This window comes from Cornus florida, unplaced genomic scaffold (assembly GCF_030987335.1).
Source record: "Cornus florida cultivar Cherokee Brave unplaced genomic scaffold, ASM3098733v1 CherokeeBrave_3.0.0_Hap2_Chr04, whole genome shotgun sequence".
Classification (NCBI taxonomy): Eukaryota; Viridiplantae; Streptophyta; class Magnoliopsida; order Cornales; family Cornaceae; genus Cornus; species Cornus florida.
Window position 1 is genome coordinate 97,670,961 of NW_026775574.1, and position 16,013 is coordinate 97,686,973.

The 16,013-nt window shown below is 30.4% G+C and overlaps 2 protein-coding genes across 26 annotated transcripts in view; both read left to right on the plus strand.

The window, feature by feature from the left end:
• Positions 1-16,013, plus strand: part of LOC132304111 (uncharacterized) — a 159,289-nt gene that overhangs the window by 91,420 nt on the left and 51,856 nt on the right. For 22 of the 25 annotated variants that reach the window (XR_009481508.1, XM_059801636.1, XM_059801639.1 and 19 more), the window contains 2 exons: positions 2,131-2,496; positions 5,145-5,870. Coding sequence is in view for 24 of the 25 variants with exons in the window: in XM_059801636.1 (XP_059657619.1) it covers positions 2,131-2,496; positions 5,145-5,870 (1,092 nt within the window). In the remaining variant the exon portion in view is untranslated. The remainder of the gene's footprint in view (positions 1-2,130; positions 2,497-5,144; positions 5,871-16,013) is intronic. The other 3 variants (XM_059801645.1, XM_059801653.1, XM_059801646.1) reach the window with 2 other exon arrangements.
• LOC132304112 (gibberellin 20 oxidase 1-like) lies at positions 10,466-13,771 on the plus strand. The gene is made up of 3 exons (XM_059801660.1): positions 10,466-12,790; positions 12,870-13,197; positions 13,351-13,771. The coding sequence occupies exons 1-3, from the start codon at positions 12,294-12,296 to the stop codon at positions 13,603-13,605; spliced, it is 1,080 nt and encodes a 359-aa protein (XP_059657643.1). The 5' UTR covers positions 10,466-12,293; the 3' UTR covers positions 13,606-13,771.

A 16,013-nucleotide genomic window follows, 5' to 3' on the forward strand; every position in this document is an offset into this window, starting at 1 on the left:
AAACAATGCAATTGTTTCTCTTGAATTAACTGGTCTTATTCTTTTGTTTGACCCCTTCCATCTAAACCCTGTACTCATCAACATGTAAGAGCATTAATTCAAATTTTATGTGATATGTAGGAGTTTATTGAAAAGAAAATCTAAATTTACCGTAATACGTAGAAGTAAATTGAAAAGAAAATAGAAGGGAAAATGTTTTTTAGAAAATCTTTAATTATTTTTATATTAATTAATAAATATATAATTAATGGAAAGAAAATCTAAATTTTATTGAAAAGAAAACAGAAGGAAACATGTCTTATAGAAACTCTTTAATATAATTTATTATTTTAAATGGTAATTTATTTTATTATTTTATTATCTAATTTATAAATCAATGGTTTTAAATTCTTTAACCTATTTTGTAGTAGAAATATAAATTGATAACCAAATTAGTGCTTAATTGATAAAATAGGATTATTATTTTAATTTGTAACTTATTTTATTATTTTATTATCTAATTCATAAATCAATGATTTGACGATCCAAACTGTACTCATCAAGAGTATTAATTCTTTTTTCAAATTTAATATGATACGTAAGAGTTTATTGGAAAGAAAATCTAAATTTACGGTGATACGTAAGAGTTTATTGGAAAGAAAATCTAAATTTACGGTGATACGTAACATTGGAAAGAATAGAAGGAAACATGTTTGTTTAGAAACTTTTTAATATTTTTTATATTAATTAATAAATATATAATTTACGGAAAGAGAGTCTAAATTTATGTTGATACATAGAAGTACCATTGAAAAGAAAACAGAAGGAACATGTTTTATAGAAACTCTTTAATATAATTTGTCTTTAAATAGAATTATTATTTTAGATGGTAACTTATTTTATTATTTTATTATCTAATTTATAAATAAATGATTTTAAAATTTTTAACTTATGTTGGGGTAGAAATCTAAATTGAAAACCAAATTAGTACTTAGCACAGATAAAATCCTAAATAAAATAATATTATTGTTTTAATTGGTAAGTTATTTTATTATTGAATTTATAAATCAATGATTTGAAATTCTTGACACCCTTGTACTTTTAATAATAGTATAAATATTTATAAATGCGCATCACATTACTACCATGCCACGTGCATTTATTAGCATAATTTCTTAAGCTAAATTTTCCTATTATGTTTATTCAAATTTGTATATTCAATTGCAATTTTAAAATGGATATAAGTTGAATCTAGATCAAATAAAAATATTCTAATCTCAGATAAAATAGCATATTAAAATGGATATTCCAAAAACAGAGCATAATTTCTCTCTAAATGTAATTAAGAATCAAAATTTTACTTGGGTTTTTTTAATTCCAAAGACTAGTAGGCTCCTAAATGAGAAAGCAGCCCAAGAAGAGCTGGATTGTGCTTCATTTGTTTGAATAATAATAATAAACCTATGTGATTGTGCTTCATTTGTTTGAAAAATATAAGATAACAAGACCACTTGTTTTTACTGGAAACCAGTTTTATTTTAATATAAGATAGAAGTTTTATTTTAATATTTATAGATGCGCATCACATTACTACCATGCATTTATTAGCATAATTTCATAAATTAACTTATCCTATTATGTTTATTCAAATTTATATATTCAATTGCAATTTTAAAATGGATATAAGTTTAATCTATATCAAAAAAAAATATTCTAATCTCAGATTAAAATAGCATATTAAAATGGATATTACAAAAACAGAGCATAATTTCTTTCTAAATCTAACTCAAAAATAAGAGAATAGTCATAGCAGAAGCAAAGAATTACTTGGGTTTTTTAATTCCAATAGGCTCCTTCCGCTTCTAAATGAGAAAGCAGCCCAAGAATAGCTGGATTGTGCTTCATTTGTTTGAAAAATAGTAATAAAACCATTTAGTTTCTTAAAATACTTTTTTTCCCAAGAGTACACTAGTTTTTACTGGAAAACAAATTAGGGAAAAAAGAAAAAAATAACTATAGTTGACTTCTCATGCAGCGTTCATAATTTTCATTTTAAAATAGTAGGAGCCAAATGTTGCAAAATTTACTAATAATAACTGAATAGGTGGATTCTTGGCTACAAATGTAACATTATAGTAATGAATTTTGCAGGTTGCATTCCCTGCCCTGGAGGAACTAGAGATTATAGAATTAGAAAGCCTTACAGCGATATGGGAAGGCCAATCCCAATCACTCCAAGTGAAGGAAGCACAAATTTCCTTTCAAAGCCTAAGGTCCATGGAAGTATGGGAATGTCATAAATTGGTGAATGTGATTGCCTCCAATGTGCTCCCAAGCTTACAAAAGCTAGAAAAACTTAAAGTCTCCGAATGTGATTCAGTGAAAGAGATATTTGCAGTTGAAAGGGGACAATTAGGAGAAAAAGATGGAGTCCATGACGAGATCATTGTCTTCCCTCAATTGAAGTATTTGGAACTTGAAGAGTTGCCCAGAGTGGAAACCCTCTTCAACCACAAGGTATGTACATAGATTCATTAACTCCCATGACGTCACTTCTTTAATAATTAATGTATAAGATTTACTGACTAAAAAATGTAAATGAAACAACTTATTTCCTCTTCCTCATCCCACATGAAAAGTTGCCCATTTAATTAAATTTCCACTGGGACTATAATAACTTATCAAAAAATGAAAAGAAGAAGAAGAAAAATGACGTGAATGAAAAATTATCGTGCCTTTTCTATTTTTATGCATGCTTACCTATAAATACTTTTTATTCATTCTACAATTTTACCTTTTATGCCCACGATGTATTAAGTTTTTCCAAGGTTCGTTTGTTTAGATGAAAAATTATGATGAAAAGTGATAGTGAAAGAAAAAAAAAATCAGTTTCCATCATCTATTTGGTTAGCAAGAATATTTTTGAAGAAAATTGTGAGAAAATATTATTTTGCTAGTTTGGATAGTATGAAGAAAACAGAAAATGATTAAATTTACCAAAACACCTTTCTAATTTCAAATGCTAATAAAATAAATAAATTTATGTTATATGAATACTTTTTATATTCAATTATTCATTTTAGTAAAGAAATAATAAAATATGAATTATTAATTATTAATTTTTTATTTGTTGGTCGACGTAAACAATAATGTACTCTTCACTCGTTTTGAATAAAATTTTATGAGCTAATATATAACAAGGTTTAGTAATTGTTTTCTTAGCAAGCTGTCACTGGACTCACCACCACCTTGTAGTATGTACACTAATCAGAAAAAAAAATATAATTCATATAGAGTTACCGCTTGTCATTAATCTATTGAATACTTAATTTATTAATATAGATATATATAAATTTTTTGCATCACAAATGAATAGGTATTCGGTGCACCGTGCACTGAGCACATCACTGTCATTTGTGTTGTACAAGCACGGTGCGCGTACAACACGCACAGATATGAACATGTCATTATTGCGCAGTGCACCGAGAACATTGTATATTTTCTCATCACAAAGAAAGTTTTTGCAAAAATTTCTAACATTATATCTTCCATTATTTACCCAAAAAAAAAAAAAATTAATCTTCCATTAGCTTTTATATTCTTTTCAATCTTTGTACATGCTTTTACACCAATCAGATTAGAACTGCATTTATTAGCAAAAAGGTTTTACACTTTTCTACTAAACTTTATTTATTTGTTTTTATTTTATTTTTTTTTAGGAAAAAAAAAACTTTATTTTTATTGCTATTCAAAAAATAGAAATGTGGACTTCAAACTCTGAAAGCCGAATGGGCCCAAACCCCATCTCTTATTGTGCCTTACAAGCCCACCATTCCAACAGAAAAGCTTGGCCCAATGGACCCACTAGAATGCCGCCATTATTTTGGTTGGAATGGCCCAAGAAGCATTTTTAAAATTAATTTACATTTAATTAAAAATAAAATGTCATATTAAGAAGCGCTCCACACTATTTTTGTTTTATTGACTCTTTATCTACATATTTCTCTAATATGGAAATATTCCCCAAACACAAAATTGTGAAGAAATTTTATTTTTTTTTTTTTTGGTCTTTTTCTAGAATTAGAAAAGTCAGTAAATTTTTAATAGTGAAAAAATGGATGAAGAAATACGTCTTACTATGTCGTTTTCAACCGTGCAAGTCTTTTAGGTTAAAATTTAACTCCTCTTTTCTTACTTTTCTTTTTCCTACTCAAGTTAGGATACTATTTTTCTCTCCAATTTTTATTTTTGGTAGAGTACTATTTTATTATATGTTTTATTAAAAAAAAAAAAAAACTCATGCAATAAAAAAATCTATTAGTTATTTATTTTAACTCCAGGTTTAGAGTTGATGACTTGTGTTTACGGCTAAGGATTTTCTTTCTCCAAATTTGGATTTGGATGGGTTGTGCTATGCAACTTAATCTATATACCTTTTCTATATAAAAAATAAAAAAAAAACACACACACACACACACACAGAGCTTAAGCTAAAGAAATCAATTTTGTTTTTGGGAAAAAATAAATTTCCAGAAATTTAAAGAAATCATTTTCTTGAAAACCTATAAAATTACAATTACTATGAAATTTTTATTTATTTTTGGATGTTACCAAACACACTCAAAAACCTTGGAGAATGATGTTAACCAACACCCATGTATTCCAGTGCCAAATTTCACTAATTGAACACCAAGTGATATTATAAATGTGTTACATTCCGCTGTATAACCTAATGAGCCACAATTAGTTGACATATTCACAAATTGAAAGGATGCTTGTTATTGCAAATTGAATACTTAATTGTGGCTTATAAATGCATATGCTTGTTAACAAACAAACAAAAAAAAAAAATTGCATGAGGTTCAAAACAGTACATTGGTTGAAAATATTGGGAAAGACACACTTAATGACATTGTTTAACTCATATTTTAATATCAAAGTTATAGCTTAGTGATACTTTCTTGCCTCCAAAAATTTAGGTAGAAGGTTCAAGTCCCCATAAAGACAAGTGGGTATACGTTCTCTGGGCTCTCTAAAATGATAGGAGCAGAAAATTGTGATAGAGATATAATCTTGTTGCAAAATTTTCTAATGCTGGCCCTCATTTCAAAGATGAGTTTCTTGAATTTTTGAAACTACAAAATATAATATGTTCTAATTTGTAGGTTGCATTCCCTGCTTTGGAAGAATTGGGCATTATAGAATTGAAAAGCCTTACATCACTATGGAATGACCAATCACATTCACTCCTAGTGAATGAAGGAGGAGATTCCTTCGGGGTCTTAAAGTGCATAGAGGTCAAAAGATGTAACAAACTGGTGAATGTGATTCCCTCCGATGTGCTCCCAAGGTTACAAAATCTTGAAAAACTCTTAGTTGATGGATGTGATTCAGTGATATCGGAAGCTAAAGTGCTCACTGTTGGAAAAGGGTCTCCAGCAGCTGGACCAACAATTGTACTCCCTCAACTAAAAGTAATGTGTCTAATGAATCCACCTTACTCGATGATGTATATGCTACAGGATTTGAACAGAAAGGAATACTCTGGTAGACATTTTGCCTATCCAAACCTAAAAGAACTACGTTTTTCTAAATGTCACAGTTTGAGAAATGTATTCTCACCGTTCACAACAAAATATCTTGTGCACCTCGAAAAATTAGAAGTGACTGATTGTGAGAAGATGGAAGAGATAGTTGTAGTTGAAAGGGGACAATTATATAGAGAAGAAGATGTAGTGTATGATGAGATCATCGTCTTTCCTCAATTAAAGCACTTGACCCTTCAACAGTTGCCAAACCTCAACAGTTTTTGCAGCGTTTGTGAATTCGAGAAAGAAGAAGAAATTGCGGAGCAGAATATTGGCAGAGTGGAAGCCCTCTTTAATTACAAGGTACGTGTGTTATAACTCCTAAATAATTGAAATTAACAGCATAGTAGCTATTAACCGGGAATATTTGTCTATCCAAATTGGGCTTATCAGTTCTCACAACCCTTTTATATTATGAATTGACATAATTGTTTTTTTCATTAATCCAACACCCCCAATTGTGGCTGGCAAGTAGTGGTCCTTTTAGTCTGTTCATTTTCTTTTTACAACTAGTTAAGAGGAATGAGAGGTGTCCCATTTGTGATTGACAAATCCCAAATTTAACACAATATTTACTAACTAGTTCAATGAAGTTGCAAGGAATGAAGATTCACCTACATATTATGTTACATTGTTAGAACCCCAATCCTCCAGTACACGTCCAAAGGTCAACTAATGTCATTTGAGTATCTACTAGGCACTTTTTTTTTTTTTTTTTTTTAACCTTAAAAAGAAATTTCTCTTTTATTTTCAATTACTTTCTGAATAAAATCTGATTCACTGTACTTTGTTGGAGCCTGCTATCCAATCAGAAAACAATATTACCTTTTGTAAATTAACAATTTTTAGATCACAATATGATTTGAAAGGTGAATTTATTATTCTCCTGATGAACATTTGTGTACAACTTTAATTCAATTCAATTTTTTTTTTCTCTGATGGCTAGATTAGGCTTCCATGAGGTGCGGTCATCTGTTATAGAACCCTAAGGCAGAACCTTTTTTTCTTTCTTCATGATTTTGCAACTGGTGAAAGACGTTGGTTTAGTTATACGTGATTTTTTTGTTTCTAAAATATTTATTTCCCTATTTTTTAATTCAATTTCCTTATTATGGATATTTATATAATTTTATTTGAATATTCAATGGGTTAATTCTCTGTCAGTCAAATAGGGTAAGTTACAACAACTAATAAACAAGATATTCGAGCACATCACTGTCGTTCATCCGGACATGGACGGTCATGATTGCCCTATGTACCGAGTACATTGTATATTTTCTCATAACAAAAAAATAAAAATAAAATTGCGAAAGTTTTTCCAACAGGCTTGCTGATTCTGCTATAACCTTAATTATATATTAACATATCATATTAATATGTTATTATTATTTTTTTTCAAAAAGATTACAAATGTCATTCTATTAAACACAAACATATCAATATGTCAACAGACAAACCACACCGCATTTCATGCAACCACCCGTATACACAGCATGTTTCAAACTTTCATGCTAACAGGTGTTTTATATATTCAATTAGAGATCTTCCAGCTTCTATATTCTTTTTAATCTTTGTATTTGATTTTATATCTATTAGGACCATCTTAACATTCATTTATTAGCAAAATTTGTACACTTTTCTACTTATCTTTAGTCAAACAATAAAGATTTGGACTTAAAACTCTTAAAGCCAAATGGCCCAAATCCCATCTCTAATTCGGCTTTCAAAGAACATCTCAAGATCACAAATCTTAGTCTCTTTTCAAATTTCTATATATAATTGCAATATTAACTGAATGGGAAATTCTGCTTTAGAAGCCCACCATTCCGATAGAAATGGTTGGCCCAATGGTCCCACTCGAATGCCATCCCATTATTTTGTTGGAATCGTTGGCCTAAGGAAACATTTTTAAAATTAATTTACATTGAAGCTCTATTTGTTTGAGTGTAAAATATTTTTTTATTTTTTGGTATTTAATTGTCATAAAAGTATTTTTTTTTATTTGTAAAGAAAAAAAATATATTAAAATCTTACAAATATAACTTACCTTTTAATTTTTAACAAGTTAATTTTACACTTGACACGTCTAGTCCGATGGACTCAACCTCAGCCTCGACTTAAACTTCTGCCAAATGAGTAAAAATAAAAAAATATTTTATCAGAAAAGGAAAAATATTTTACCAGCCTTAATGTAAAATAAAATGTCATATTAAGAAGCAGTTGCTCCACACGAATTTTGTTTTATTGATTTTTTTTTTTGGGTAAATAAATGTTGTTCTATAATATGTGTGAGGGTATTTCTTATCAAGATATAAATAAAAATAAATAAATAAATCTCCTTTCATAAAATAAATATTTATCTGACAACAAGTATAAATGTTTTGATAATATAGATAAATTTTAAAGTTTGTGTACTTATTTTTTTGGTTTAATGAAATTTTAATTTAATAAGTTCAAGCAATGCAATAATCTTAATGAACCTCAGTAGGTAATAATTACTTTTAATAAAAAAGTAAGAATTAAATGATTTTTATTCTTAAAATATATTTGATTTGTGAATGTAGTTAGTTTGTTTGAAAAATATCACACCATAAGAATTTACTCTAGCTGAATCCTCATGCAGTGTTGATATTATCATTTTAAAATGGTAGGAATGGAATCTTATAATAAAATATACTAATAATATGCCCAGATGTGTTGGATTCTTGACCACAAAATGTAATATATAAAATGAAATTTGCAGGTTTCATTACCCGGGAGAAACTTACTATAGAAAACCTACAAAGCCTTACAGTAATATGGGTTGATCATTCGCAACCTCTAGCTAGAGCAAGTGATGTCATTCACTTTGTTTTTGCCTTAAAAAGAATTTTCTCATTATTTTTCAATTACTTTCTAAATAAAATCTAATTCACTGTGCTTTCGGTGGGAGCCTGCTATCCAATCATAAAAGAAAACAATATTACCTTTTGCATACCTCAATTAACAATTTTTAGATCACACTATGATTTGAATGGTGAATTTATTATTCTCTTGATATTTGAATACTAACTTTCTAACTAAATGATTATTTTTCTCAAATACAATATTTATCCTTTTAAATATGAAATAATCTTTTTAGTTTCTCCTCTCTCTCCAATCTTTGACCGGGCTAATTCTTAATCCCTTTCTAAATTTTTTTTCTTTCAATGAACCCATTTATCACTTGACTGACAAGTACATGTATTATATACCTACAATCTATAATCTTTCATTACATATTATCCTCCTCTTTTTTTCTTTTCTTTTTTTTTAATTTATTATTATTATTTGTTTACCAAGGCAAGAAGATTTCACTGCATATATAGAATTCAAACTCGCTGTAAAAGTATTAAATATTAATAATATATATTTTTTGGCACCAAAATATTAAAATTTAACTACTATAGAAATAATTAAAAATATATATATTAAGAAAACTCAACTTTTTTCACCGACTTTCCCAAAATTAGAAAATGGACACTTATTGAGGGATGGATGGAGTAACTCTAATTAATTATTACATATTTGAAAAACAGAAATCCAATTGATAATCTTAAAATTCATTTGATTGTTTAATATTATTCTCAATTAGTCCTGCAATTTTTTGACATCAAAAGCATCATCATTGATTTCTAATGGAGACTGATATAGCATTACTCATTACTGCTTAGTTGAATCTCACCAAACATCACCTTGAGCTTTCAAAACTGACATAAATTTTATTTAAGCCTATATCTCTTAATTTCAAATTCACTCATTTATCTAAATTGACTATTACATTCTAATAAGTCTAATTTAGTGGGGTATTTGAGTTTGACCTTGTGCAATTTTTCCCGCATTAATTAAAATGAAATGGGATGTAATGAATTTTGCAGGTTAGTTTCCCAGCTTTGGAGAAATTGAAAATTAGAAAATTGCAAAGTCTGGCAGTGATATGGGACAACCAATTATTCCTAGATTTGAGAGCACAAGATTCCTTTCGGCAGCTAAGGGTTGTTATTGTTCAAGGATGTGAGAAACTAGTGAATGTAATTCCACCCAATGCATTCGCAGAGGGGCTTATGGTGTTTCACAGCCTAAAATATTTGATACTTAGTAAATGCAACAGCCTGAGGTATGTATTCTCATTCTCAATAGCAAGAGGTCTCACACAACTCAGAACGCTATGGGTTGTAGGATGTAGTGTGATGGAAGAAATAGTTAGAAGTGAAGGAGAAGGAGAAAAAGATGACACGGAGGAAATTGTGTTCTCTCAGCTAAAGTATCTGTGTTTGAAAGGTCTACCAAACCTTACATGTTTTTGTGGAACAAATAATGCTTTTAAATTCCCATCCTTGGAGCTGGTTTATCTGGGGAAATGTCCCCAATTGCAGACATTCACAACCGGATGCTTAAGCACACCTAATAAATTAACAATTGATTATGAAGTCGGCGAGTGCAATGATGTTATCGACCTTAATGACTATGTGCAGCAGTTTGTTCGGAGAGAAAAGGTAACTGTAAAATGTCATGAATTTTTTAGTTAAAGATGATTTACGCATTATTTTTGCTGCATAGTAGTGGTAAACAATCTGCACTAGTTTCATTTAACTTTTGTCCAGGAATCACCACAACAAAAGACACTGCCAATGCTTTTCATATAACCCCCTTCTACTTCTGTTTGATTCAGGGACTAGCGGTGGATGAAAGTCCTGGTGATGATGAAGATGATGACGACGATGATGGAACGGATGATGACAAAGGCGAAGACGAAGGCGAAGACGAAGACGAAGATGAAGATCTTGATTTCGGTGATGATGATTATGATTTGGATGGTTTCATGTTCAGGATGATGTATGGGCGGCGACGACGACGACAACGAAACAAATCCTGTTGAAGCAAAAGAGGATACTTCCTGCTAAAAGCAGTAAAGAAGGTAACGCTTGTGACGTGCTTTTATAATGCAAGGTGCGTCTGATTGGAAAAAGTACATGTGGGAATCTCTTGTGACGTGCTTTTAGAATTTCAAATTGATTTTTTAGGATGTGAATTCATCTAAATTCTTTCAATAATGATTAGAGACAAGGACTCTGGTTACTTTTAAAAGCAACAAGGACTCTTTTGCAGGTATTTATCTCAATCACTAATTCCACGTCCCGTGAGTTATGTAGTCGGTAAAATAAAGTCTTATATCATTTTCCTTAAAATATATAATTCCACTCTCATTTAAAAGGAAATGACATTTATAACCCTAATTTCACAAGTCAAGAATTGTTTTTTAAAATTACACAACTACCCTTCTAAATATATGTTAATTACAGTTGAAGTTTTGAGCAAGTCAGGAAATCATCTATTACCAATAAAACAAATATAATGAACCATTATTTTATATTCTCTAGCGCATGGAAAATCTGCTCATCAATTCACATCCAGTTAATTCCAGTTAAAAAGTGAACCTTCAATTTTTTTTATCATTACTCTTTCATTTTTTGCAAATGGGAAATGGACTAATGCTTTGCTCCCTCACAAGTATACTTTGCAGTTATATATATTAATTGGGAGTTGCTGCTGCCTTTATGGTATTACTACTTCATTAGTACTCATAGCGTCCATTTTCTGTTTCTGGCTAAACAACCTCTATTCTTTGCAGGTGGGACTAAACTATTATATTCATCTCTGAAATATGAAGATGGTGATCCGATCCGATGACCGGGTTGTCTCCTACAATTGCCAAGAACATTTGTGGGGTTACAGAATTTGAACATATATATATGACATTTCATTAATTACTTCCCTTCGTATATAGTTAATTGTGCTAAATTGTATTGACTTCAATTTGCTTACCCTGTTCCTTTTCTGCTTAAGTGTTGCTAGAAACCTATTTAGCTAGCTATGGTTGAACTATTATATGCATGTATTCAGTTTTATTGTTTAATACATTGGATTTTCACTCCTGAACTATTTTAATATATTTATTTCATTTAGGATTTTATATAAGATTTCTTTTTTTTTTTTTTTTTACACATTTTAGCAGCAGGAAAAAAACACCTAAATGATCTTCTATGCATCATATGTTAGTTAGTAGTGAAATACTATGTATGTCAGGGTGGAATTCAGATTCTTTGATAATACACACTTCAAAATGTTGTTGTTGTTGTACCATTTTTATAAATAGCGTGATCAAGGCCTGCGGTTTAGCATTATCTCGTCTAAAGATGAAAGGTATAGGATTCAAGTCTCTCCCATAAACATTGCGGGAGTCTTGTTAGGGAAAAATAAAAAATAAAAATAAGATGGAGGTGATAAAATATTACCAGTACCCTCATAGGTAAGACCACCCTTGATTAATGACTTGAAGTAATGTGGATTAGCCTTGAACATTTGGCATTTATGCTTCTTATTCAAAGATCTTTGTTATTTCCATAATATAATCAATGTTAATGGTCACATTCAAAGAATCTTAGGTTTCTTCAGCTAAATAGCTATTAAAGACAACAATGTATGATACTAGCTAGAATCCATGAAAATCTTTTATTTAACCCCTTCTTCAAGGCTATCAAACACCACCATTAACAATGCAAATAAGGCTAGAAGCCAAAACACAGAACATTGGAAATTCCCACCACACTTGCTGATAAATTACAAGTTTAATGCACACTAGTCATTTGAAACCCTCTTTGGATCACACACGCCCTTTTGAGGACAACAATTTCCTGAGAAGCTCCAATGGGACTAGAAATTGAAGAGCAATTTGTGGATTCACTGTCCTCAGTGAACCACAAATTATGCATCAAAAATTTCATATGGAGCAAGGAAGAATGGCCTGGAATAAGTCACAACGAATTCGCGGATGGAGACAATGACATCCCGGTTATAAGTCTACGAGGAATTTTGGACGAAAAGGAAGGACAAGAGTATGCCGAGGCGTGCCAAGCTATGGTTGCAGCTACCCAAAAATGGGGATTCTTTAAGCTGGTGGATCATGGCGTTGCTTCGGAAATAGTTGAGAAAGCAAAAACGCGGTTACAAAAGCTTTTCGACCTTCCCATGGAGCAGAAGCTGAAAGGAGGTAGATCAGCAACCTTACCGTTGGGGTACTGTGCCACTAATCCTGATTATGGACACAACTTGCCTTGGGCAGAAATATTACAACTACTTCAATCACCACAACAGATTGTGGCTTTTGCAAGAATGGTTTTTGGTGAACAACATCAACCATTTAGGTAAAATATTCATATTCCAAATTACAAAATTAAACATTATGGCATTTGTATGTTGATTTTTATAATCTTCATGTCTCAGTGAAGCCTTGATCGAGTACATGGATGCATTGGACAAGCTAGGAATGACCATTTTCGAGATGCTAGCTCATGGACTAGGCCTTGTTGATGACTTCTTTACCAAGAATTTCGACGAGAAAGAGGCAACTATGATCCGAGTCAATAGTTACCCTCCTTGTCCACTCCCGGAGAAGTGTCTCGGAGTAGGGAGCCACTCTGACCCGCACACACTTACAATATTGCTACAGGACGACGTTGGTGGTCTTCAGGTCCTTAGGAGTGACAACCAATGGGTCGGAATATCTCCTGTTCCCAACTCATTTATCATCAACATTGGTGACACCCTTGAAGTAATTTCTCTCACACAATGTCACAAACAACAGATTTGGTGATTTTGATGAAATTGGTTCACTAATAATATTTTTCAAAAATGTGACATTGACATTTTTTAAAAAAAAATATGATCATTGATTATAGTTTATATATTAAATTTACTTTTGTAGGCATGGACAAATGGGAGGCTGAGGAGTGTTGTGCACAGAGCAGTGGTCAATAAAGAGAGGAATAGGATGTCACTTGCATATTTTCTTAGCCCTACAAGCAATGCCCTAATAGATTGCCCTCCACAGCTTATGGATGAAGAGACTTACCCAAGAAAGTATGTGCCCTTTACCTGGGCAGACTTCAGGAAGGAGCTGTTGATCCAAAAGAGGGTTGTGGGCAAAACTGCCCTTAACAGATACCTCATTTCTAAATGAAACATGGACAAATATGTCTTTGTTTCATGGCCTAAACCCTCAGTGTTCCACACACACACGTCTGGTGTGGATTGTTAAAGTGAAAAATGAGACCTGTGTAGTGAGCTTTGATGTTTTTCTTTATGTTTGTTGGTTTATGAAATAAATGGTAACTTTGATGATGTGATTCACTTTTCAGCTTTTACACATACACATGATATTATGATCCCATTGATGCAGAGTGTTAGGAGATCAAATATTTGTCATTATTTACAGGAATTAACTCTACTCATACTTAAACTCATCTCATAATGGTAAATTAAAACATTAAACATAATAAATTTGAATTAATAAATCAAAGGTGAAAATGAGATTGACAAATTTGGTGAGGGGGCTTTTGAAAACCAAGAGGTTTGGAGAAATGAAGCTTATTTTAACAAGTTCATGGGCTTTTTTTTTTAGTATGATGGAATAAGGGTTGAAATGTTTTATGTGAGAATATTTTGGGGTTCTAGAAAAAGGGACGAAATCAAATAATCAAAATAATGTTTTTAGAAGTTTTGGGTATTTTGGAGGAAAAAAATGAAAAAATAAGGTCTAAAATGACATTTTAAATAATTTTTAGCATTTGTAGAATAAATAGAACATCTTGAGATTTATGTTTTGTAAAAACAATGATTTTTTAAAATGGATTTGAAATTAAGTTGACAAGAGAGGGTTTGAAACAACTTGGACAAAATTAAGTTTAAATTGACAATTTGATGAATTTGAAAATTTATTTTAAAAAGTTCTAAAGTGGAATTTAACATCCAAAACCATCATTTGCATAAAGATTTGAGGAAGGGGAGAATCGAGAGTAATGAAAAAACCGTATATAAAAGTAACAAATATGAAATAGGTGTTAACAACAGTTATTATATATATATATACATACATACATATATGTGTGTATGTATACATACGCTTGATTTAAATGGACATCCTTAACTTTTTTATGGCATAACTTAAATTTTGCAAACAAGGACAAGTGACATCATTCTGAATTTACCATTTAGCATGAAAAGGAATTTTCTTCTATGGTTCACTGTTTTCTCGCCTGCATTATTAAAAATACCCAAAAACTTTAATTGGTTCTTACACACACATGCTTCTTCACTAAAACTAGAACTCCTGATTTTCTTTTGGAAAATAAGAATTTGATACCGCTAGGCCACTGACCTATTAGTAAGAAAATGAAATTTTAATTAGCTAACTATCATGCTTTTGTCTTTATATCGTTGAAGGTAGATTAGTGATTAATAGTAATTCAAACTATTCTCAATAGACATGCCAACCGACGGTAAACAATAAACTAATGATTCAATGTAATTATATATAAAATTTGTTGATTTTAAATAAAATTGACATCCCTTTTCCAATCAATTATTATTTTCTTTTTCCTCACACTCGATCCTTTTTCAAGAGTTAAATAAATAAATAAATCTCTACCCAACCTGAAATAAATAATAGAAGATAATGTCAAAAGAATTGTTTATGGAAAATTAAAATAATGTCAAAGACATTTCGTCATGGATGACTTACACACACATAAACTTTTTGTTTTACTTTTAAAAAAATTAATTGCACTCATAACGATTTACGTTTTTGGAATACTAAGAATATGGTGCATCAGCACAATGGTTAGTTATTATTCTCTATTATCAAAAAAAAAAGTTGTGAATATTATAATTATCAAATTGGCATTAGATACGAATACTGCTTTCAAAACCATACATTGCTAGGGAACCGATTCTTAATGTTTTATTAATTATAATCTATTCATTCATTCATAACTCAGCTTCATTGTCAAACTTAAAATTGGTTGAATTTCGAGGTAACTTGCATTCACATCATAAATAATCCATTCAAGATCTCTCTCTCTTGAAATATAATTATATATATACACACACAAACATGTATAAATATTTAATAGTATATATGTAAATGCATATAATGTCTTTTTTTCGATTCTTATTTATGATTAACGTTTTACTCAGGCTTCTGCTCCCGATCTTACCTTATGTGATTTAGATTTTGTTATTTTCGTACTGTTGATCCGCTAATCCTCTTTGTGTGACTAAGGTCCGACATCCTTTTTTTTTTTTTTTTTTTCAAAACCCTTATATATTTTTATTTTTTTCTTTGGGTAAGGGGTTAAAGGTAAGTTTGTAAAAGAAAATTACATGCATTTGATTCCGAAAGTCTATTCAATCTTTTAGCCCTATTTTTTAAATCCATAGTATGGAATTTTGCTTTTTTAAAAGTGTCATGATCAATTTTTGCTAGGTGTAAATAATTCTTTTGAATGATATATATGAGTACCAAATAAAAAAAAAAATTTAAATTTAAAAAAAAAAAAAAATAGAAATTTGCTTTTTTTGATTTGTGGG

Coding starts and splice junctions, on each gene's coding strand:
- LOC132304112 (XM_059801660.1), top strand. CDS start 12,294: ATGGGACTAGAAATTGAAGAGCAATTTGTGGATTCACTGTCCTCAGTG. Junction 12,791..12,869: donor GAACAACATCAACCATTTAG/GTAAAATATTCA, acceptor TTCATGTCTCAG/TGAAGCCTTGATCGAGTACA. Junction 13,198..13,350: donor ACATTGGTGACACCCTTGAA/GTAATTTCTCTC, acceptor TTACTTTTGTAG/GCATGGACAAATGGGAGGCT.